The sequence below is a fragment of the Ranitomeya variabilis genome, chromosome 4 (genome assembly GCF_051348905.1).
Source record: "Ranitomeya variabilis isolate aRanVar5 chromosome 4, aRanVar5.hap1, whole genome shotgun sequence".
NCBI classification, from domain to species: Eukaryota; Metazoa; Chordata; class Amphibia; order Anura; family Dendrobatidae; genus Ranitomeya; species Ranitomeya variabilis.
In genome coordinates, this window is record NC_135235.1 from 269510783 (window position 1) to 269535662 (window position 24880).

Genomic DNA, 24880 nt, shown 5'->3' on the forward strand with positions numbered 1-24880 from the left:
AGGTTGATGGGGTCCGTTTTGCATCACGTGTGAGATGAGAAACCAAGAACTGAGAGCTCACCATGCTTGTTTGAAGGTACGAAGCCGGTGGGTGCCAGATCCCGCTGGTGAAGCACAGCAAACACGCATAGGAAAGGAAGTGGTAAGGCACATCCACCGGATAAAATCAGAAAATCTTTCTTGAAACATCATAGTAAGTATGACTAAGGGCATTTATTGTGCCAGAAACGCATCAGTTTTTTGACATGTTTTTTGGATGGATACTTTTGTTTTAAAGATGTTTCAATTAAAGATGTTTTTGTTTTACCCACTGGATGTGCCGTACCACTTCATTTCCTCCATCTTGCATCATTCCCTACCACGAGTTCCATTATTCTGCTACTAATACGGAACAGAATAATAGAATTCTGAACCCCGGTGAGAACTTTTATTCCGAATCATTGACATAAAGGCTTTGTGCATTGCTCTGTTGCATTTTATTTACCAGAAGTAAAAATAACAAATACTGAAAACATTAAAGGAGAAAAAAACAGACATCGGATGATCCAACACCGTGATGGGAGACAACAAAGTTCTTGGTCGTAATACTTAGAAATCCATACATTTTACATGCACTTAGAAACAAAGTATGTTACGAATTTAGGACGGTGCCAGCTGGTCAGTACTGAAGGCTAGCTCAATAACGATATAATTACTTTAGCTTGTAAGCCAATGTCCTATGTGTTAGTGCGACGTTGTTCAGTTGGCAAAAAGTCAATGAAATAGCATCTAATTTTCGGTGGAAACTCCCTTGTTGATAAAATTTTGGATCTTGTCTCGGACATCTTTCTCCAGATACTCCACTTGGTCCTGTACACTCACGGTGTATTCTCCCAGCTTCTGCTTCATGTCCTCCACTCTTTGTACAAGGGCTTTGTTGAGGTCGTCAACAAAAGGGGCCATTGTGTCTTTGAACTCTACTACCTTCTGGTCCATCTTCTGGTTCATCTCGGTCAGGTATGGCTCCAACATCTGCTTGACGTTTGTCATATCTCCATTCAGCTTGCTCCTCAACTCATTGGCATAGGGGTAGAGTTGTTCTCTCAGCTGCCCGGTGAACTCCAACATTTTGCTCTCCATTTTCTCAACATTCTTCCTCATCTGAAACTCCATGTTCTGAATCTGCTTGCGCAGTTCATCTTGCACGTCTTCAGCGTAGGGTGTTAGGCTTTTATATAGTTCTTGGAGTTGTTGGTCAATATTTTCTTTCACTTTTCCAGTGATGGGCTTCAGTTGCTTTCTCAGCTGTTCCACATTGTCGTCTATCGTAGCCTTGAGCTCTTGAGAATATGGGGTCAGTGAATCCTGAACACGGTCAGCATTTTCTCTGATCTTGGCTTCCAGATCCTTTGTTACAGACTTTAGCTGCTCACTTACGATCTGAGTGTTTTTATCCAGCTGTGTTCGTAGCTGTTCTGCATATGGTGTCAGTTTTATCTGAAGCTCTTCTACGTTTCTGTTTAGTTGCTTGTGCACCTCATCTGCATAAGGAGACAACTTGACCTTCAGCCTTTCCAGTTCCTGTCTTATTTGCTCCCTCAATTTTTCAGAATCTTGAGTTAGTTGCTCATGTATCTGCTTTGCAAAGGGAATGATCTGTTGCTGAAGTTCCCCGGCATAAAGATTGACGCTCTTCAGGTTTTCTTCAATTAGATCACTGCCAAGAAACAAAAGGACTTAATTACTACAAAAAGCAGTCAATATCAGTAGTGATTCCAAGTTTTTTACCATAAGGAGATGACCTCAGTCCAATCCTTTCCCGATGACTAACATGTTACATGTGAGACTACATGTATGGTCAGATACACATTGCCGTAATAATAAACAATTGGTGGGGATTTCTGAATCTAGACCAACGGATGATCACCAGATCTTCTTCTATTGTTTAACAGGTGGTCTACTGTTCACAAGACAACCCTTTTAAAGGGGTTGTTTAAGTAGAAAAAAAAATATTTAAAAATGTTCAATTTTGAAATGCTTGCAATATATCTTCTAATCCCACCAAGGACAACATCTGCAAAGAGTTTGTATGTTCTCTCCGTGTTTGCGTGGGTTTCCTCCGGGCACTCCGGTTTCCTCCCACATTCCAAAGACATACTGATAGGGAATTTAGATTGTGAGCTCCATTGGGGACAGCAATGATAATGTCTGTAAAGCACTGCGGAATATGTTAGCGCTATATAAAAATAAAGATTATTATTATTATTATTAATGTCCCATTATCTTCACCAGTCAAGGGCCTCAAACTTTACTTCCGCATGAGGTTCAACAAGAGCAGAGCTTCTTGAGTTGTCATGTGACCAGTAATGTGTATGAAGAGGGACGGATGGCTGACTGATCATTATAATATATAAACTAGCAACCTTCTCCTTCATGGCTGATGAACAGATTGAGAAGAAGGCTGAATTAGCTACTGAAATGAAAGCCAGTCACCCCAATTCTTAGACATAACATGCCAACATAGAAAACTATCCTGTTTCAAACCCAACGTAGAAGTGAAGCTGTCGAGACCCAGGAGCATTGCAAAGACCACGACAATGGTGGAACTTGTATAATAAAAATAATTGCATATATCTGGATGTGAAATGCATCTTTATTCATCTAGTTGGTCAACCTCTTTAATATTGTTCCTTATACCATAGTAATCTAAATTCATAGGGATTAGACAAGCTCCGGCACTGCTCACTTACTTCAGCTGTTTGGTGATGTCTGATTGCTGGATTTGCTCCACTTTATCCTTTGTATCAGTGGTCAGTTGGGTGAAGTAATCCCAGAAAGCATCGGTTATCTGGTCAGAGCTGATCTCAGCTTGGGATCCTGAAAAAAAACAATAGACATAGACACTGAGGAGATCTAAAGATAGAAAGAAGTTCTTATTTTGCATTTTAGTGTATACAGTCATATTAAACATAACTTAATAGGGTTAGTAATATCTCAGCATGTTATCAACCATCCAAAGAATAGGTGATTACTTGTCGATTTCTTGGACCCTTTACCGATCCCACAAGTAGGACACTGAAGTGCATTACTATTTTATTCATTCTATATGGGACTGCAAGATATAGACAAATGCTGTACGGATCTTTCTCTGGTGGTCTATAAGATAATAAATGAAGCGGTGGCGTACATGCTCAACCGCTAATCTAGTCATAAAGCTCCAATCTTGGAATCGAGAAGGATTCCAAAGGTGGGAGCTCTAGGGATCAACAAGTTATCACATTTCCTATAACTTTGGTGATAACTTACTAAGATGATATTAATCCATTAAGTACATTATAAGATTATTCCGTTCTAGACATGAGCTTTTTTAAAGTGAAGAACAAAAAAAATCTACAATTCATACTCCATCCACCACTCTTCCTCCTAGATGATCTGCACAACATGAGGAACAGGATCCCTCCTCAGATATTTGGCTAGTTTGCTTGTGTATGTGTGTGTCATCCCATAAACTGCTCAGCATGATCAACAGGATCCCTCTTCAGATATTTGGCTAGTGTGTGTCACTGATTAACTGCACAGCATGAGCAACATGATCCGTCTAGTCAGCTCTAGTCCTCAAGAACTACCAACAGATCATGTTTTCAGGATCCGTCTACAGCAATGTTACCCAACTCTAGTCCTCAAGAACCACCAGCAGATCATGTTTTCAGGACCTCCTTAGTATTGCCCAGATGATGGAATTATCGCCTGTACAACACTATGGAAATCCTGAAAACATGACCCTTTGGTGTCTCTTGAGGATGGGAGTTGGGGAACACTGCTCTACAGATATCTGCCTAGCACAAGTGTCACCTGTAAACTCCACAGCATGAGCAACAGGATAGTTTAGGACATTTAGTTGTCTTGCGCTATGACACTTGCATGGCAAAAGGATATAAAGAATGGCTGGAAGATAATTTACTAATAAGTAAGTAAAACATATATTACAAATATTGCATATACACCTGATATTCTGGTGGAGATGAAAACATGAGCAGAAGATACTGCTGGTGAAAGAAATGTGGCTGACATTTTACATGGAATCTATGAGACAGCTTTAAAGGATTTGTCTATGTTGTGTGTTTTTTTCAACAGGTGATGGAGATATGATTTTGTGCATTATCATTATAGTATTTTACAGTATAAGGGTTTGCTTACACTGGCATATATTCTCTCATGCAAGACAATCGGGCCGATTATGCTAATAACACTCAGCTCAAACTTTGTCAGAGTTTGAACCAAGAGTGTTCCGATTCAATGACATGAGAGAATCCAAGCACAACTGCTAAGAAGATGGAGAACTTAATTTCTCCATTGTCTCTGTGAGCGTACATTGGACTGCACTCGGATGACATCCGACTGCATTTTGATGTTTTACTCGCAGCATGCTGAGTCGGCATGAGATCTGCTCTGCCCCATAGAATAACACTGGCCAGAGGGCTATCCGATAAAACATTACATAGCACTCGGCCATGTTATCTGCCAGTGTGAGCGCACTCTTATAGTGTAGTATTAATTATTACAGATTGTCTACTCCCTTGTTAGCGGAACCTTCCTCACAAACTGCACAGTAACCGATTCTCAAAAATGCATGTGACTAGACCTCATCAGCAGAGGCGTAACTTGTAGAGCATAGACCCCAATGCAAAAGCACTAACGGGTACCCCAACTATTGTAAGTCCTTATTACTAGTGGTCTTTTCATATGGGCCAAAGACCCCTTTTGGGCTCCCTAGGTTCCAGGGATCAGGTGCGATTGCAACCCCGACATCTATTATAGAGACGTCCCTGCTGACCAGTCTCCTCCAATCGAAAAATAGCTTTCCCATGTGCAGTGCTTTTCAATTGGAGGAGGCTGATTGACAGGTCTGGTCACGTGCTCCTCCATCAGCGGCCATACTGGGAATAAGAAATCTGTGCTGTCTGTGATGAAGAAAGAGAACCCGCAATACTTATTTATTAGAGTCACAAAGTCATGTCCTCAATACATTTTGTTAAAATAAAGCTAAAGTGGACACCCCCTTTAAGTGCCAATATATATTATTCTCATCCTCCCATTAGACAACTACAGATCATACAGAACCACACAACCGATACTGACCTGTGATTGTGCACAAAACCAGTGCCACCACTGTCACCCTCGCCAACATGTTGACTCTTTGGATGGGGGCCAAGTTTCCAAGACGTATAAAACTATAGAAAGAAAGGGTGGTCATGAGTAAAAATGAGCTGCAGTCTATTAATCCCACCAGACCCCCTTCCATTTTTGGGGTTTCGGATACCCCTCTCTGCCCCAGTTTCCTTACCTGATCTCCGGGTGTCTGACGATGATGAGTAGAAACCACGAGCCGCCCTTTATAGTAGACTATCTCTGTGTCGCGGCGGGGCTTCAAGGCAACGTCCTGGACTTTAGATCACCTTTACAACGTGGAATTCCTGACGTGTTCCTATTCTCCGAGCGAAGCTGAAAGCTTGATTAGTTCTGTAAACCCTGGACACTGAGTCACAGTCACGATGACGGACGGTGGTGATGGCGGTGGAGGAGGAGGTTGGGGGGGGTGAATATTTGTTTTTGTTCAAAAACTGCTTAGTTGACACACAAAAAAATAACAAGTGTCCATCCTTACAAAACGCTCCTTGTCTGTGAGCCGGAGGTTATTTTGGGTCACATCTGTGGACATTCATAATAACAAGGGGAAAAGATTCTAAAGCATCAGCCTGAATAATCTGTTTACTGATGGAACGGGGTCAACTAATGAAAAAAAAAAAAAAACTCTACAAATTGATCACTTTGTCCTAATAGAATACTTGGAATTACTTTGTGGTCTGTTCTGGTATTTGGAAGAATACAAAGTTAATTGACAATCCCGGGAACTGAGAAAATATTTGCTAGACATAAATCTACGTGAAGGGTTTAGGATTTTGATCTCATCATGATAATTAATTTTGGCTAGGAAAGGTTCAATATAATGGAATTGTGTAGGCTGCAGTCCATCATCGGCTGCAGCGGTCAAGTGTCATAATGTAATGAGAATGCCCGGGATCACAGGGCTCGGAGCGGCACCATCCTCTGGGATTTGTCCCGTAGGGATATGCTGATACCGGTGATGATTTAGCATTTCATCGACACTTAAAGGGATATTCTAGACTACAAAAATTATTATCTGCTCACTGGATTCAGTGTGGGACCCTTTACCGGGACATCTGCTGCTTTTTGTGAGCACCAAGAGCCAAAATGAAACCTATGGAAAGGGATTTTATAAAACAATTTCAGGTTTTCGATATCCTATCGACACCAATTGGACCCAACTGGCCGCTATTTTTTTCGCATTCTATTCTATTATTGCTGTGAAAGTTTACTTTAATGATAAGTTAATAAGTACATCCATCTTTATAGAGTTGATAACTAAAAAGCAACTTCCTGAAACTGAGAAGAAACTTTATGAATCCGCTTCAAAAATTCAAAACCTTAAAAATTTGGAGATTCAGCTCAGTTTCTGTTCCAAAAATTCAGCAAAAAGGTTCATTGAGAGAGCATATTCTTGGAGTATCTTCCAACTGCATTTTTTTTTTCCATCGGTGAAAAACATCCATTTTTCAAGAAGAAGATGCATCCAGAAACTTTCCCGTTTTGAAAATCTAAGGCATCTTTTTTCATACATTTTGGTCTACTGATGTTTTTTTTACGGCTTTTCCCTCTCTCATTATTTTGATTATTTTTCTCTAGTGGTTTTTTTTTCTGGCTTTTTCCAGACTTTTATTTTTTTTAAATCCATAAGGCAATAGAGAAAATGCCAGTGTCTTCTGGGCGTTTCTTTTAACCTTCCCTTTTACTTACATTGTAAAGTCCTGAGCGTTTTCCTAGTGATAAACCCCAGAAGAATAGACATGATACTTCTTTTAAGCATTTGGTATCTTTTAAAAGCCTGAACATGTGAATAGCGAGTCATTTTTCCATGGAAATAAATACATCCGTCCTTTTTAACGTTTTGTCCGATCTTTATTAGCACAAAAAAATGCAGGAAAATGATGCAGTGTGAACATTACTTTCACACTGCTGCTCACTTTCCCCAGTCCCACACGCCCGATGCCTCGGGGTGATCCTCGACTCTGCCCTCTCTTTCAAGCCACATATCCAAGCCCTTGCCTCCTCCTGCCGCCTCAAACTCAAAAAACATTTCCCGGATCCGCGCATTCCTTGACCGCGACACCGCAAAAACACTAGTGCATGCCCTTATCATCTCCCGCCTCGACTACTGCAACCTCCTACTCTCTGGACTCCCCTCTAGCACTCTGGCACCACTCCAATCCATCCTACACCCTGCTGCCCGACTAATCTACCTGTCTCCCCGCTATTCCCCAGCCTCTCCCCTATGCCAAGCCCTTCACTGGCTTCCTATCGCCCAAAGACTCCAGTTCAAACCCCTCACAATGACCTACAAAGCCATCCACAACCTATCTCCTCCATACATCTGTGACATGATCTCCCGGTACCTACCAACACGCAACCTCCGATCCTCTCAAGACCTCCTCCTCTACTCCCCGCTCATCTCCTCTTCCCACAACCGCATCTAAGACTTCTCCCGTGCTTCCCCCATACTCTGGAACTCTCTACCTCAGCACATCAGACTCTCGCCTACCATAGAAACTTTCAAAAAGAACCTGAAGACTCACCTCTTCCGACAAGCCTACAGCCTGCAGTGATCCTCAAACTACTGAACCGCCGCACAACCTGCCCTACCCTCTCCTAGTGTATCATCACCCATGCCCTGCAGACTGTGAGCCCTCGCGGGCAGGGACCTCCCTCCTTATGTACCCGTGTGCCCTGTTTTTTGCTCATGTTTAATGTATTTGTCTATATTTGCCCCGTATTTCACATGTAAAGCGGCATGGAATAAATGGCGCTATAAAAATGTATAATAATAATAATAACATATCCTTAGAGAGTTTTTTGGGGGCTGTTCAAAAATTACGAGTTTTCTTGTAGAAACTACTGCATGAAATGCTATTTTTGGGGGCTATGTGGACAAGGAGGCTTTCTGCTGTGCAGAAACTCAACGTTTCCAGGAGTATTTAGAGAGTTCCTGCCCAGTTTCCCCCAAGTGTCTCTACAAACTCTGTGCGCGCATAGCCTTAAGGAGTTTTTGGGGAAGTTTTTTGCTTCTTAAAGCAGTTTTGAAAAGTTTTAAAACCGTTTTCTTTCGCTGACTTTTGATTGGACACAGCACTTGTTATCATTGGCGCTGGAACATACTACACCAATGGGAAGGCAAGTGAGACGCTCCAATCTGATACATCCTATGGCCATCATCGGTGGTGAGTGCCACAAAATATATGGCTCTATAGATGGATAAAAGAGCGATCAACTATCCTTCCATTTGACAGATTAAAGACTCATTGGGGGACATTTTAGCATCAATATTGCACCTGCAAGTCCTGACAACTTCATAGAACTCTATAACATTGGTAGTTGGAGGAATAAAATCCGCTGGCCCAGGACTTGAGGCCGTAATACAGGTACGTTTTGGTCTGAACAAGGTCTAACATCCATTCTCAGCAAAACAAACAGCAATTTACTACCTGCAGATGTGATCTTGACTTAGACTTTTATTGCCCCCTTGCAGAACAGCAGATGGTGAGCACGTGATTGCCAGATTCTGTAGTAAATCTGACCGGAGAACCTTTTTTAGGCTGCTAATATGGCATTTGGGGCTGCAGTAGCCCGGTGTGAACTTTGTGGTAACGGTGATCACTTTTATGTCTAATTTTCTAAAATAACATAAAGCGGAATAGATGATATTGTATTGTTGGTTCATATTCCTGGACTATGGGGCTTTCCGTGCCATATACGTGGATCTGAGCCATGTCAGGTTATGGACGGACTGAGATAAATATGTTGTCAGCACAGAGTCTTATCTCCATGTAGTTAGAAGCTGTGATGTGTATCCCATACCAAAGTCTGCTCACCTTCCATCAGGGCAAAGTATCTGACAAAAACAGAAAGTTCAGATTAACTCCAACATCATAAAATGTGTATAAAATCTAGACATGGTGCAAATCGATTTCCAGGACCCAGTCCATCAGCCACGTCAATGATCTGTGGTCGCTGGACAGGAACTGTAAGAACCTCCTAGTACCTGGCAATATCCAAGGTTATTCTTTTGAGTAGCCAACATGTGCCCAGGTCGGGTAATCAAAAAAAGAGCGTCAGATGTCAGGAGTTTGGAGACAGGTCTTATGGCTCCCATTCAGCGACCATTATTGACATGGTTGATGGACCAGGTCCTGGGTATTGATTTGCACCAACTCTAATGAAAATGACATAAATCAAATGGCCATGTGGAGTAAGCCAGGTTCACATCTGTACAATCCTCCACACTGAGCACTTTGGGTTTTTTGTCAAAATCTCCAAACAATCGGATTCAGCTGTAACCCCTGAAGAAGCCTCAATGAAGACATTCAATATTCAAAGGGGCAGACGGAATCCCTTTGCACTCCGTTTGGCCTCAATTCTCATGATGACCATTGGGGTTTTTTTAGGTGGACATAATAGACTAGGGTAGACTATGCTTTTTTGTCCACCTAATAAGAGGGACACTGCTTGAATGGAAGACAAAGTGACTCCGTCAGCTCAATTAAACTGAACGGCTCCATCAGGGGTTCTGACTGAATATTGTTTTCAGGGAATTAGATGGAAACCCCCAACGCAGCAATGTATGAATGTGAGCCTAGCTTTAGACCTTTACAATATGGTTTCCATGCTAAATCACTCTAATGGGAATCTTATATCAGCCATTTAGAAAGTATACTCCAGATATGTCATAAATGTCTAGAGATGCAGGTCCCATCTCCGGTACCTAATGTTAGAATGGTCCTGACTTGTGCTCCTGGGAATGTATAGGTGGCTGCGCATGTGCAACTCTCTTCATTCACTTATAAGGGAGTTCTTTTTTTTTTGAAATTCTTTATTTAAGTTTTCAATAAACATAAGAGAAACATGTTATAACAAACATAAGCTCTCGTGACAGAAATACAGATGGTTTGTTGCTGTATAATAAGTTCATAAGACAATCAAGAGAGACTGTATTAACAATATATACTCGTTAGATAATAATAACAGTTGAGCATACAAAACAGAAAAAACAAACATTTCAGGATCATAGAAACTAGCCTTAGGTATCAATATGAACTATATAAGAGAATTTGTAAGGCTAGTAGGTGTGACAGGAAGGACTAAAATATCGCAAGTAAAGTTGTTATCAAATTGAAGAGGAGGAATGTAGGCAATGTGCAAAAAATTGTTGCGAACGTGGAGGCAGGTCGGTCATTGCGTCTTGACACTAAAATTCGAGTTAGGGGGAATAGAAGGAACTATTGGTAGGGAATTTGAAGGAACAGACTTCAATTTAGATTTCTTATCCTAGAACTAGGAGTGGGGGATGAAAAAGAAACCCAAGGCAGCCAAGAGGCACTAAACTTCTCGTGGGTTCGTGTCTCCCAACTGGATAATTCCTCCAAACGATAAAGGTCTTGAACTTTAAGGGTCCATTCGTTGAACGATGGGGGGGTTGTTTTTCTCCAGTGCATTGAAATCAAATGTTTTGCAGCTGCTAATAGGATGGGTAGTAAGCCGTGTTTCTTTGGGTTAAAGGAGGAGGAAGGGAGGGAAAGCAAAACATCTTGAGGAGCTAGATCTCGATCCATTAGGCCCATACTATGGAGAGATTTGTTTATGTCTGTCCAGAATTGCTTTAGTTCCAAACAGAACCAGAAAATGTGAGCTAAGGAACCCACGGATCGAGAGCATCTCCAACACAGCGGGGAATCCACCAGTCCCCAATGAAACAGCTTTTCTGGGGTTCGGTACCACCTAGATAGGATTTTAAATGAATTCTCTTGTAGTAGGATACATCTGGAGAACCCGTGAGAGTTGGCAAGTACCTGTCGGGTTTCCTGGGAGGACAATGTCACCCCCAACTCCGTTTCCCAAGAGGAGAGATATAAAGGCTTAAATTGAGTTGGGCTTTTGAGAAGGTTTGCGTAAAGTTTAGAAACCAGTTTGGTGATTGGGGATTTCAACTTCACTAGTAAATCGAGCCAAAGCCAATCTGATGATTGACTTACCTTGGTTCTAAAATTCGTCAATATGCGGCATATGTGATATTTTTGGAGGAAATTAGTAGGTTGTTTTGTGGCTTTGATTGGCCAATTATCTTTGCAAGGTACTTTATTTGATAGAAATTGAGAAATTGAGGCATCTGGAAGAGATGCCCAAAGTCCATATATGTCCTCATATGTAGGGTCTACCAACCATGGAATTATCCCAATCGGAATACTTTCTAGAAAGTGACAGTACGGGAGCTGATTTGGTATAAGGGAGCGTCTTATAAATAAAGTATTATGTAGGATCTCATCAAGTTTTTTATGTGGGCAGTTAAAAGACGACCAGAGATAAAGATTAACTTCTTTGCCCAACAGGGCAAGTTCTAATTTTGTGTTGAGGTTTTCTGGATTAGGTTTTAGCAGGTTTATCCATCTAGCGAGATGTATAGCTTTATAATAAGTTTTGATATCTGGAAGGCCTAGACCGCCCCTACCTTTTGGGAGAGATAGAATTTTAAAAGGGAGTCTGGCTTTTTTGTATTTCCATATGAAATGAGAAATCAGTTGGTTGACTGAATGGAAGAATGAATTGGGAAGGGGTATGGGAACCATGTTCATGGTATAAAAGATTTTTGGGAATATGTAGGATTTAATGACGTTTATTCTTCCCATCCAAGATAAGTAGGGTAGGTCAAAATTTTTTAGATCTGCTTGAAGCCGTGCCAGGAGGGGAGTGTAATTGCATTTGTAAAGGGAGGTGGGGTTAGCTGTTAGATAAATTCCAAGATATTTTAGTTTTTCTGAGGGCCAATTAAAAGGGGTGTTTTCTTTTAATTCTAGAATATCTGAGATCTTTGCCGAGATGTTTAATGCTTCAGATTTGTTTGCGTTTATTTTGAAGTTAGAAATCTCGCCAAAGTCAGCAAACAGGGACATTGATTTCGGAAAAGATATTTTGGGGTTGGAGGTCAAAATTAAAAGATCGTCGGCAAAAGCAGCTACTTTGACCTCTAGGTTACCCATCCTAAGGCCTTTGATCTCGTTATCTTGTCTAATCTTTTCCATCAAGGTTTCCATAACCATGATAAATAGGGAGGGTGAGAGAGGACAGCCCTGCCTGGTGCCGTTAGTTATGTTAAAAGGTTCAGAAAAAGTACCATTCACCCCGACTTTAGCAGATGGGTCCACGTAGAGGGACATAACAGCGTCTATAAAAGCTGATGGGAAGGCAAATTTTTTTAGCGTGCAGACCATGTATCTCCAACTGATTCTGTCAAATGCTTTTTCAGCATCAGTTGACAGAATAGTCAGTGGAGTCTTAGTTTTCTTTGCATACGAAATAGCATGAAGAATTTTAGTGGAATTATCTTTGCCCTCGCGGCCCTTCACGAAACCCACCTGGTCGGGGCAAATAACCCTGCTCAAAACACCACTCATCCTTGAAGCCAACACTTTAGCCCACAATTTCAGATCCGAATTGAGTAATGAAATAGGGTGGAAATTACTACACAGGCTATCATCTTTTCCCTCCTTCGGTATGATGGTAATGTAAGCCTCTAATGCTTGGCGAGGTGGAAGCTTCCCTTCTAAAAAGGAATTAAAAAGACTTACTAGGTGGGGGAGAAGGATATCAGAGAACTTTTTGTAATAGCCCACCGGGAAACCGTCAGGGCCAGGTGCTTTCCCATTCGGGATCGTTTTTAAGATATCATTTAGTTCTTTAAGTGTGACTTTGGTCGTGAGTGCTTTGCAGTCTTCAGGGGAAATTGTCGGGAGGGAAAGAGGAGCCAAAAAAGCTTGAATTTTAGCCGTGGCCGACGAGTAGTTATTCATGTCATCAGAAAGGGGCAAATTATATAGGGATTCATAGTATTGCCGGAAGGTCTCGGCAATCCCTTTTGAGTCTACTACTCTCTTGTTTGCCGGCGTGAGGATGCTGGTTATGAATTTTTTCTCTTTTTGTTTCTTTAACAGTTGTGTGGTGAGTTTACTTATAAGGGAGTTCTGACAATTCTAAGCAGGCGTGCAAAAATGAGGTATAACAATTGAAAATTCAAGTAATTCACCTTTTTAAAGTATTTTTCCCCAAAAAAAACAAGTTACGTTATCCCCTGTAGCTCCATCCTGAACAGTATGAAGGTGTGCATGCGCGGCCTTTTCTCCTTTCATTGTTCATGGGTCTCCTGAGCGCTGCACACCACTATTTCCATAAGTCCCATAGGCAACGATTGGTGTAGAGGTCAAGCATGTGCACCTCCACTATATCCGTGATGTGGCTGCAGAGCCCCGTTCTCAGGGTTTCCGAGCTCCAACCTCAAAATCACTGAGGGGTCCCAGTGGTAAGACTCCTAGTGATCAGAAAATTATCCCCTATCCACAGAATACTTGATTTTGGGGGGAATCATCCTTTAAGAAGCATACTTACCTGCAGTCCCATGTGTTGCAGTTCCTGCTTCCTTCAAATTAACCCAACGTTTTTCATAAAGAAATATCTCCATGTGAAATCTTTAAATCTGACCCTGGAGGGATTTCATGAAATACACGATGCTCCATTACACCTCATATGATCCCACAGTAGAGATGCAGTTAGGTCCTCATTCACTTTAGGTAACGATTCAGTTTGCTACTCTAACTTTGTAATCTAAAAAACTCTGGCCAAAGCAGAGTACCATGTTGGTGACCATCCTGGCACCCAACAACTGGGGGCACATACCTCATCAGGCCACCAGATCTTGTCAAAGAACTACAGAAGGGCTGGTGGCATGTATTGATGATGCACCACCATAGTTTTCAGAACCACATCTAAGGAGGGAAGATTTCTGCTGGTCCCAATGTAATTGGGCACAGTCAGATTTCTAGATATTATTTTTTGTAACCGAGAGAGAAGCCACAAATAACATTCTGTCTCCATCCAGTATCCCTTAATCTTATGATCATCTTACTCCTGAAAGGACCCAAGGTAGCCAAGTTAGTGGAACATCCCATTTGGTGAGCCATGGAAACAAAGACTTTTGCTTCAGCGTGTCAAATGCGTACCAATGGACAACTGGATGCATGGACCCATTTCACTCAAAGACCCACTGTGCAGATTTGTCGTAGAGCTATAAACCAAGGACCGGAATCTATGGAATTTTGCATTCATCAACCATGACCACCACCAGGGCATGTAGACATGTTGCTGCCCTCAGTGGTCTCCATTTGTGACAGCTAACATGTAGACAGCAGAAGAATCCAAGTTGCGGTACTGTGGCAGCTGGCGTGAATGTGGTCAGGCAGACCAAAGGTTGGGTTTGGCAGAGTTGTGCCATATGCAAATGTAGCGCCCCCACTGCCGCAGGGCCGAGGGGTACCCGGTACCGGGCCTCTGAGTCTCTGCTCTGGGGTTGTCACGGTGGCTAGACCCAGTCCGTGACCCTGCTGAGGGGCGCACAATGATAGATGTAGATAGTGGTGGTGGTGCGGTGCAGTAAATAACGAGGACACCAGGTTGCAGTCTCTTTACCTCTTTACTGAAGGTCTCTGGGTCCTCAGTCTGGAATATGGTTCACCAGGCTGCGCAAGTCCGGCCGGTCCGATGGCACCTCCAGAGTTCTCTTTGCAGGTGGAAATCTGTGCCTTCCTGCTAGCGCTATGTGTTGTGGTCCTCCCCTGCTGTGCTTACGGGATAGTCCCCACAACTGTTGTGTCTGTTTCTCGTGTTCCCTCACAACAACTCGATTAGATGATGTTCTGCTAATCCTCCGTCCCTCCTGGTGTTATGGTTGGGACACACCCGTATGACGGGTAGGCTCGGAGCTCTTCCGGGACCCTAGAGTCGCCCCTCTCCACAGGTTGCCCCCTATGTCTGCATAGGTGATTTAGGTGAGACAGCCCGCCTGTGACTGACTGTCCTGCCGTTGGTTTGAAGTATTGCTTGGAGCTAGATATATAAATACTTCCTCGGCGTTCCGGCCGCCGGCTGTGCGCCTCAGTAGGATGTTGCCTCGGTCTTACAGCACGACTCCTACTGGTATTCTCCTTCTTGCTTTGATCTCGTTTCTCACTCAGCACAATATATCTCGCTTCTGATCCTTTCTTAGGGCACCGCCGCTATGCTGAGCAGGCACGGTCCCGTGACGTTCTTTCTTGTTGCCAGGCCTCTGTCAGGGTCCCAAACCTGACAGGGACCCTACCGAATCTTCCCCGCAACACCCTCTGCCACAAGGTGTTGCCTGGTTCCAACCCAGTCAGCTTTCTGTCTAACTTCCTGCCTGACCCCCAGTTTACCCACACGGTGAGGAGTGGCCTAATAAATAGCACCCTTAGCTTCCCCTGGAGGCCCGACTGTGAAATGTATTGGTGTATGTGATACCTGGTCAGATGAACTCCTTCAGTGCCATCAGACGTACCATAGCCCCCCTTAGCGGCGGAGCCACAGTACTGCAACGACCAGGACTCTGGGGCGCTGCACTCCCCCCCGGTTAAATCCAGTACTCCTGGACTGGGAAGAAAACAACAATACATGTCAGCAAAAAGACATACAATTTTTGTGAGTGCAATAACAATAAGCATATTTGAACAGAGCTTCCCTTTATGGGAGGTGAGGACACTTAAACGTTACAAACATGGTTAAATACTTTTAAATAACTTTTCTTACCCAACCGGGTATTCTACTAAGTGCAAAATTTTTAAACATTAATTCAACATTGCCTTTAAGGATGTACACTCTGAATCCACTAAAGACCTTCTTATAACACATTATAAGGCTTAAGCAACTGTGCTTCATTCTCCTACTTTACGTCTGCAGGACCGCCTGTCCTAACGGCTCCAGACCTACTGCCTCTCCTTTCTATTACAGGACCGCTCCTTTCCGCCCGAGCCTACTGTCCTTCCACTACTATACACAGTATAGAACATGTTTTTCTTTCAGTTTGAGATCACTGAGCCATCTCTATATGGCTCCTAAGAGGACTCACCACTAACCCCTACGGGTTCACTTCCTGTCCTCATTCTTCTATTAACATTATTGAACTTTTTTTTTTACAATCAACTAATTGGTTACATTTAACTTTCACATATCAACATTATTACTTCTTCTTTTAAAGCATCATCATCACTTTACTGTTTTAAGGCAGTACTACTCATAAGTGCACAGGTAAACATCCCCTTTAAGAGGACCAAGTCTTTATGAGGTAGCGCAGCTTCTTCAGCTACCAGTCCGTACACCGTAAGGACTCCGGTGCGGGTTCCAAGAACCGTATCTTCGCAAAGAGTCCTTCTTGTATGTAAAACCAGTAAGAAGCACCTTTAAGAAGGTGCAAACTATTTACAAGGAGTTTGTATCATGCACTGTTCATGATTCTAGCAGTTCTTTTCAACATGAATAGACAAAAACAAAAGACAAAAATAGGGATCCCGGGTAAACTAAGGGATCCCTTTAAGAATAACCCTAGATGGGTTTTAGCAGCAAAACAGCAAAAGACAAACAGTCAACTATTTACAGGTTCAGGTTTCCGAGGTTTAGTTTGACGGCTTCCAGGGCTGTACCTGGCACTTAACCCCTCTTGGCCCGGGAAGGGTGAAGTCCAGGGTTGCACCCAGTGCTGGACAAACGCCATTAATCCGTCTTTCATGTACGGTTAGGTCATGCGCAGCGATGGAGGTCTGCGCAGCTTGAGTATGGGCATTTGCTGCAGCAGAGGTAGCGGCTGCTGCAAGATCAGTCACTGGAATGGAGTCAGCAGTTGTGGCACTAGCAGTCACTGGAGTGGTGTCGGTCGTCAGGGCAGGGTCGTCCTTCATACCTGCTTCAGATGCAGTCCCTCCGGTGCCGGTCTGCTCTGCCTCCGCTGGGATCTGGAACGCTGGTTGCAGGGCCTTGCGCTGCGGCGTTGTCATCTCCGTTTGCAGCATCTCGCTTTCCGGCAGGGCCTTGCTTTCTGGCTTCGGAGCGCTGGAACTTCTTTCTTGCTCCGGACCAGGCGAGGCTGCCGACAGATGTCTGGTGAGGCTCCCGATGATGGTCTTCTTCCACCCGGCCTCAGTGCTCAGCTGCGTCTGCAGGAGTTGGTGGATCAGCTCATCCGCTCCGGTCTGCAGGAGGTCAGCATCAACTGTGGAGGTCTGGCTGCGATGCCTCTCCGGGTAGCTGGGGGAGTCCTCGGCTCCGACCCCACACTCCGGCTCCGGGCGGCTGGCCATGGCGTCCTCCATCTCACTGACTTCTTCTTCCTGGTCCTTTTCCCGCTCTCTCCTTCGTGGGCGGTTTCGTGTTCGTTGTCTCTGCCCACCATTGAGGATCAGGAGGCGGATCTCGGCTGCTGACGGACACGTCCTCAAGGGGCCGAGATATTTAGACTCGGCGGCCATTGTCTTTCGCGCTCTTCAGCTTGTTCACGCCCACTTCCACGCCCTTCTTCTTCTCCTGCGCTCTCCTTAGCGCTGTAATGGCGGCGGTTTTGGCGGGAACTTCTGGCGGAAAGTGGCAATCCACAGTCTTTGCAATAAGTCACAGTCCAAATATAATAAATCACAGTTCCAAGGCACACATGACCTAATTCTTCAGGCTTAAGTAGATCCTGTTCGTGACGCCAAGTTGTAGCGCCCCCACTGCCGCAGGGCCGAGGGGTACCCGGTACCGGGCCTCTGAGTCTCTGCTCTGGGGTTGTCACGGTGGCTAGACCCAGTCCGTGACCCTGCTGAGGGGCGCACAATGATAGATGTAGATAGTGGTGGTGGTGCGGTGCAGTAAATAACGAGGACACCAGGTTGCAGTCTCTTTACCTCTTTACTGAAGGTCTCTGGGTCCTCAGTCCGGAATACGGTTCACCAGGCTGCGCAAGTCCGGCCGGTCCAATGGCACCTCCAGAGTTCTCTTTGCAGGTGGAAATCTGTGCCTTCCTGCTAGCGCTATGTGTTGTGGTCCTCCCCTGCTGTGCTTACGGGATAGTCCCCACAACTGTTGTGTCTGTTTCTCGTGTTCCCTCACAACAACTCGATTAGATGATGTTCTGCTAATCCTCCGTCCCTCCCGGTGTTATGGTTGGGACGCACCCGTATGACGGGTAGGCTCGGAGCTCTTCCGGGACCCTAGAGTCGCCCCTCTCCACAGGTTGCCCCCTATGTCTGCATAGGTGATTTAGGTGAGACAGCCCGCCTGTGACTGACTGTCCTGCCGTTGGTTTGAAGTATTGCTTGGAGCTAGATATATAAATACTTCCTCGGCGTTCCGGCCGCCGGCTGTGCGCCTCAGTAGGATGTTGCCTCGGTCTTACAGCACGACTCCTACTGGTATTCTCCTTCTTGCTTTGATCTCGTTTCTCACTCAGCACAATATATCTCGCTTCTGATCCTTTCTTAGGGCACCGCCGCTATGCTGAGCAGGCACGGTCCCGTGACGTTCTTTCTTGTTGCCAGGCCTCTGTCAGGGTCCCAAACCTGACAGGGACCCTACCGAATCTTCCCCGCAACACCCTCTGCCACAAGGTGTTGCCTGGTTCCAACCCAGTCAGCTTTCTGTCTAACTTCCTGCCTGACCCCCAGTTTACCCACACGGTGAGGAGTGGCCTAATAAATAGCACCCTTAGCTTCCCCTGGAGGCCCGGCTGTGAAATGTATTGGTGTCTGTGATACCTGGTCAGATGAACTCCTTCAGTGCCATCAGACGTACCATAGCCCCCCTTAGCGGCGGAGCCACAGTACTGCAACGACCAGGACTCTGGGGCGCTGCACAAAGGAATGGAGGTCCTGAAGATAAAGTAGGATATAGACTAGAGAATATGATCATCATCGCTGTCCCTAATGGGGCTCACAGTCTACTTTCCCTACCAGTATGTCCTTGGAGTGTAGGAGAAAAATGGAGAACCCGGAGGAAACCCACGCAAAGGAAACGGGAACATACAAAGTCCTTGCAGATGTTGTCCTGGGTGGGATTTGCACCCAAGACCCCAGTGGTGCAAAGTAATAGAGCTAATCACTGAGTGTATTAGAGTGCACGGACTCTGAAAGAAACCAGGAGCCCGTGACATCAACAGATGAAGTGTCGCGATGATGGAGGACAACAGTGGTCAGAAAGAGGAGAGGTGACCCAACGAATCGTAACACATATATATACAACATATGGAAAGATGAGCCCCTTCCTTATGCGATATTACAGTATGCAGACCTCCCAAGCGTGGGATCCCATGCTTTATATCAGATGGCCATTTATTTGCAATGCTTCAGGTGATTTTTACATTAAAAAATTTAAAATAACAAAACATTGTCGTGCAAATTAACCATGTTCTTGTGATTTCTTACTTGTATATATTTTTTTCTTTTTGCAAAATGTTCCCAAAACCCAGAAACCTCTTTGTCTAAAACTTGCAGAAATCTCAGCAAAATATGCCAAATATCGGCACCTATACAGGTATTGGCTCTGAGATTGTTTCCTATCAGTTGATCCTTTGCTATCTCTTCGACACCAGAGTCAGCAGTTCCAGCGCACGCTTTCTGATCTCGCTCTGCAACCTTCACCCCTTCTCTGCACAACTTTCCTCCTCCTCCCTCCCTTCAGCGGACACAGCCTATATAACACTAGCACCTGTATATTGGACCAAGAGACTGGACTGAGCTCGAAGTGCTGTATTGAACTGGTGAGTTCCCCTTTAAATCTGTGCCAATAATTGTCCTATAAGTGGAGTTATGTTAATAAATTTTGGTTCAGACGATACCAGCATTGTGGATCAGATTTTACAAAATCTTCAAAAATCTCATCCATACGAGGCGAGAAAAAAAAATCTGCGCTGAAATTGACTAACTTCTGGATTTTAACTGCAGTTTTCACTTTTTGAAACTCAACAAAATCTGTTCAATTTGGTGCTGATTTTCCCGCTGTAAATTTTGCAGATTAATTTATTCAGGTACCAGTCCGCAGTGCCGTAGATAAGTCATAGGGACCATCAGGGCCCACTCAGGACTGATACATAGCAGATTTGCATGTACAAAATTCGCTATTGCAGTAGAAGTATGGATGAGATTTAAGAAAGATCGCAAAATCTCATTCAAACTCTGCAGAGTAAATTTTAATTGCTGATTTCATCCTTTGCAACAAAATCTGTACGATTTGGTGCTGATTTTGCGGCTCTGGATTTTGATGCAAATTTTTTTGCTATGTAAATCGCTAACAAATCGACTTTCTCCACTTATATGTTATATTTTTGTGTTTCATTTTATGATGTTTTTCTTTTTTTTCACAGGTCCGCTATACTAACCTGAACATGAAGCTCCTGGTGATCTCTGCTCTGCTCGTCCTTGCAGTCTGTGCAGGTGAGAACTTCTTCCTCTATATTGCAACTTACAGAAAGGTTTTGTGGGTAACTAAACTTTTACATGTTTTTTGATACGTAAAAGCGAATAAAAAGTATTGTTGATCCATGTAGATAGTTGTGAAGGGCATAGAATATGGAGTACCACCTCCGAGGATCGGTAAAACCCCCGAGCATAAGCTGAGTGCTTTGAGTGATGGGTTTGGATCCAAAAACCCAGACCCCCACCGATCAACATTACTTTACAGGAGCTACAACCTATGAAGAAATCATGTAAAAGTTCAGTTACCCTTTAATCTGACTATTTACGTGCTCCATGTTCCTGCCTCAGCTTGCATCCCCTAATAACCCTTTGTTGACTTCCTCTTGTCGGACTGTGACTCATGAACCCTCATCTGTCTTTCCTAATGTTGTACACAAAGTTTTGCAATCCAGAGGTTGATTAACGTCTGAGGTCTGGAGGGAAAAACATTGGGGCTGACTTAGTAGTAATGTTGCCGGGATACATTTTCTAGATCTTTCTGACCCATCTTCCTCCTAAGACTGGACTCACTTTATAAATCTACTCCCTAAAATACCACTATTACTTTTGGTGCTAGTTTTTTCATCATAGACTTCTATGGGCAGCCTAAGATGCTATTTTTACACTACATTTTTCTGCGCACCCAGAAGCATAAAAACATGCACCAAGCACGCCATAAGCAGTACAGATGGGTATTGCATTTTTTGGTGTGGACACATCCAGAAGACATGTAGAAAAGCATTTTCGCTCCCTAAATGCATCCTTAGTATGTCAAACTGATGAAACAATTGACCGTGGATGAGCAGAACTGCTGGATCCGGGTTGATCTACTATATACATTCATCATCTAATGACAGCATAGGTGAGAAATGTATGACCGTCGGTGGTCCGATCACCGATCCCAAGAACAAGGGTCCAAAGTCAGCAATTATGAATAGAGCGATGGCATGGGAATAGGGTGATGGTCACGCATGGTCACTTCTACTCTATTCACACAGGAGACTTTGGTGTCCCGGTTCTCTGAATGGTGAGGTCAAACCCCTAATGATCATACATTTATCAACTATCCTGTGGGTAGGTTTTCAATAAACTAAGGTTAACCACCCTATAAAGGTGTTGGACAGGATTAGAAAAAACATGACTACCTTCTTCCAAAAACACTGAACGCAGCTTGTGTGACCATATATTGCCACCCAGCCTCATCCATTTCTACAGGAATGATTTGTAATATTAGATACCTATAGATGGATGTTGCAAGTTTCTCTAGAACGTCAGCCATGTTTTTCTTGTCTTCTTCAACTCATTTGGAAAACCTCTTGGTGTGTCATAAGTCAAGTCATCGGCAGAGATCCCAGTGAGGAGGGTGATTTCTATGAAGCGTATCTTCAGTGGGGGTCTCGGAACTCAGAATCCCACCGATCAAAACTTGATTTATCCCTATGACACGTGAAAAGTTTTTTTTTAAATAAAGTTTCTCCAACTATGTTAATGGCTACCAGCCAAGGGGTTGTGCATTTTGAAGGAAGGGAGGTACCTACAGGAAACATTTTGCCTCTTTACCAATGTTCTTTCTTAACCCATGTAACCCTTAATGAACTTCTTACCACAACTCTTCTGCTTTAATTGTTCTTTTACTGTTCTGATTCCAGTCTCTGCAGAGGAAGAATCCTTCCTGTCAACGACAATCAACTATGTGCAGGACTTGGCCAGTGAGGTTGCCACTAAAACAACAGACGCTTTGAACCAAGTAAAGGAAATGCCCCTGGCACAGCAGGCAATGTAAGGATATTTTGGATATAAGACGGATATGAGAGCACACATACCTCTTGTTTAGGTCTCTCCCCTTTGCCTTCCCCCTGAATGTGGATTGGGTTTGGGGGTGTATGGTCTAGAAAAGTTAGGGGAAGCATTGCCTTGTTGGAGGCTGCCAACTCATCGAGGAGCCTTCTGGACTTCCAGAAGAGCTGGGAACTATGACTTAGAACCTATGAGGAATCACAGTGTCCCTTTAGTATTTAGGCCCCCAAAGCAGGTCAATTTCAACCTTAAAAGAATGGAAACATATGACCCAGGCTTGTCACCTATAACCTTCAACCAAAAGATAAAATCAAAATGGTTCCTGTTCCTTAGAGGTGGCAATGAGTTGGACTTTTGGTAAGTTGGTTAAGGGTGATGTGGCTTTAGTGCAGGGCTACCAAAGCTGGACCCAAAATGTTTCCTTATTCAGTCATGTCCCATGTATCCCAATATACCTCCACTGCAGGTTTGTGTGAGGATTTTGTTAGATTTGGAGCTTGGTATGTCGTAAACTTTGGGAACATGGCAATCCAAATTCACCGTCACCTGATATTGAAAATGGCACTCCACCAAGGAGACGTCAAGAGATTCTCTTTGGTATTGATGGTTCAGCCTTAGGGTAGGTCATCAATATCAGATCGCTAGGGGTCGACATGGCACTTGATCATAGTGACCAAAAGTGTATGGAGTTGGAACATTACAGCTCCACACACTGTGTAGTTACTATACCCGGGTATTGCAACACATCTCCTTTTCTTGCGTACACCATATGTCATAGCAGGCAGTTGATATCGAAGTCTTGAAAAACACCATTAAGGGAGAGGGGGTAGAAAAGAAATGGGGGCACTAATGGCAATTTTTTAGTTTCAAGTTTTTGCTTGAACTTCAAAAATGCTTTACGTTATATCAAAGGGTGGTTTGGATCAAGCGTTGGCCAATGTTCTTCCTTCACAGACTTGTAAGTGTGAACCCAGCTTGACTGTTCTGTCCTTTATTCCTTTAGTGGCATGTATGATTCTGGATCCGAGTACGTCAGCTCTTTGTACGCCTCATTTTTCAACACAGCAAGCGAGAGATGGGAACAGCTGACCAAAGCCTTCTAATGTGACCCAACGAGCAATCTCTACAAGCCGAAGGGTTCCTGGCAATCACCTCTACATGTACAGCGTATGTCGGAGAACAGGGAATGTACCAGTCTGGCCATTACATATGGCATAACATGGAAATTGTTATTTTTCTTAATACGTCCAGGTGCAGGATTGTCCGCCAATAAACCGCACTAGCTACCATGCTGCTATTTCTCCGATTTGCTCTGCATTCAGTTTTTCGAATGTTTTTTTAAAGGATGTCTTTTATAAATAAAGTCACACTGACAGCAATTTCTATGGCATTCATTTATTTAGCTTAAAGGGAACCTGTCACCCCCCCCCCCCCCCCAGGCGTTTGAAACTAAAAGAGCCACCTTATGCAGCAGTAATGCCACATGCATTACTGCTGCACAAGGTGGCTCTTTCAGTTTCAAACGCCTGGGGGGGTGACAGGCTGAAAAAAATGACATATAGATGTGTTTAAAATATCTAGCTTACTAATATTCTTTAATTATCAAAAATGAATTGATCTGAAGATATCTGCACTGGTCCTGGGCCCCCGCAGCTCCTCTTCCAGCCAATAGAGATTACTGTTCCCAGTGCTGTGTGATGGGAGTTGGCTAATTCTGCCTATGCAAAAAATACACAAAAGTAACTGTATAGGTGCTCTCTAAAAATATTTAGACATACTTTTTTCATCTGGACAACCACTTAAGATGTCAATGTGTAAACAGCGACTTTTTGCAACTGTCCATTCTATCCATTGTCTGCCATAAGCGCTCACACAAAACTCTCCATCACAGTGCACAAAGGAGGAAATTAAATCTTCTGACCCTTGTAACAAAGACCCCACTTCGTGTAGAGAGATAAAGACCCACCCCACTTCCTGTAAATAAAGACCCACCCCCACTTCCTGTAGAGTATGACGCCCGTGAGACCGAGGTACCCAGCACCAGATCAATGAGATCCGTCTCTTGAGGGGGATGTCACTAGTGGCTTGACCCGGTGCTGTGGCCTCAGGCGATGCACAGTGTAAGGGATATCATGAAGGAACAGACACTTACTTGATCAGCAGCAGGTCCTCTCAGCTGTGATGACCCCGATCCTGGATCGATGGCTATTGTCCAAATGAAAGACTGAGGCGCTGAAACGTTTAACCAGTTTACTTTAACAAAAAGGGATTTGCAACCAATACTGTCACCGGAGTCTGTTTAAGAACTCTGAATTACTTTGATCCTGTCAGTATTTCCACCTCTTATTATGCGCAGTTTCTGTATGGCCCTGCTGCTGTATGTGAACTGGCTGCCGACCCAATCTGTCTCTTCTGTGCTCTGGTTCGACGGACAACCCGAGTCCTTTTTTTTGTCGGCTTACCCCCTCTGAGAGTACAGCTGAACTCTGTGTCTGTTGCTGCGTCTTACCCTGGTGAAGCTGATATCACCTCACTTCCTTCCGGTTGCTGTATTATATCTAATGAATATAGCCACGGATCCGCTATCCGTCTCTGCGCCTATTCTGGGTAGAGGTTATTGCTACCTGGTTCTCACAATGTCCTTTTTCTCTATTCCT

The 24880-nt window shown here is 43.8% G+C and overlaps 2 protein-coding genes across 2 annotated transcripts; one reads left to right on the forward strand and one right to left on the reverse strand.

The window, feature by feature from the left end:
* Positions 1–453: 453 nt before the first annotated feature.
* Positions 454–5517, reverse strand: LOC143764387 (uncharacterized). Its single transcript, XM_077249911.1, has 4 exons — positions 5324–5517; positions 5119–5210; positions 2730–2856; positions 454–1696 (listed from the first exon to the last, which is right to left on the reverse strand). Exons 2-4 carry the CDS (start codon positions 5165–5167, stop codon positions 769–771), a joined length of 1104 nt encoding a protein of 367 aa, XP_077106026.1. The 5' UTR covers positions 5168–5210; positions 5324–5517; the 3' UTR covers positions 454–768.
* A 13360-nt stretch (positions 5518–18877) lies between these two features.
* APOC3 (apolipoprotein C3) lies at positions 18878–23602 on the forward strand. The gene is made up of 5 exons (XM_077256350.1): positions 18878–19024; positions 19565–19732; positions 20336–20405; positions 22076–22205; positions 23227–23602. The coding sequence occupies exons 1-5, from the start codon at positions 18878–18880 to the stop codon at positions 23324–23326; spliced, it is 615 nt and encodes a 204-aa protein (XP_077112465.1). The 3' UTR covers positions 23327–23602.
* The last annotated feature ends 1278 nt before the right edge of the window (positions 23603–24880 follow it).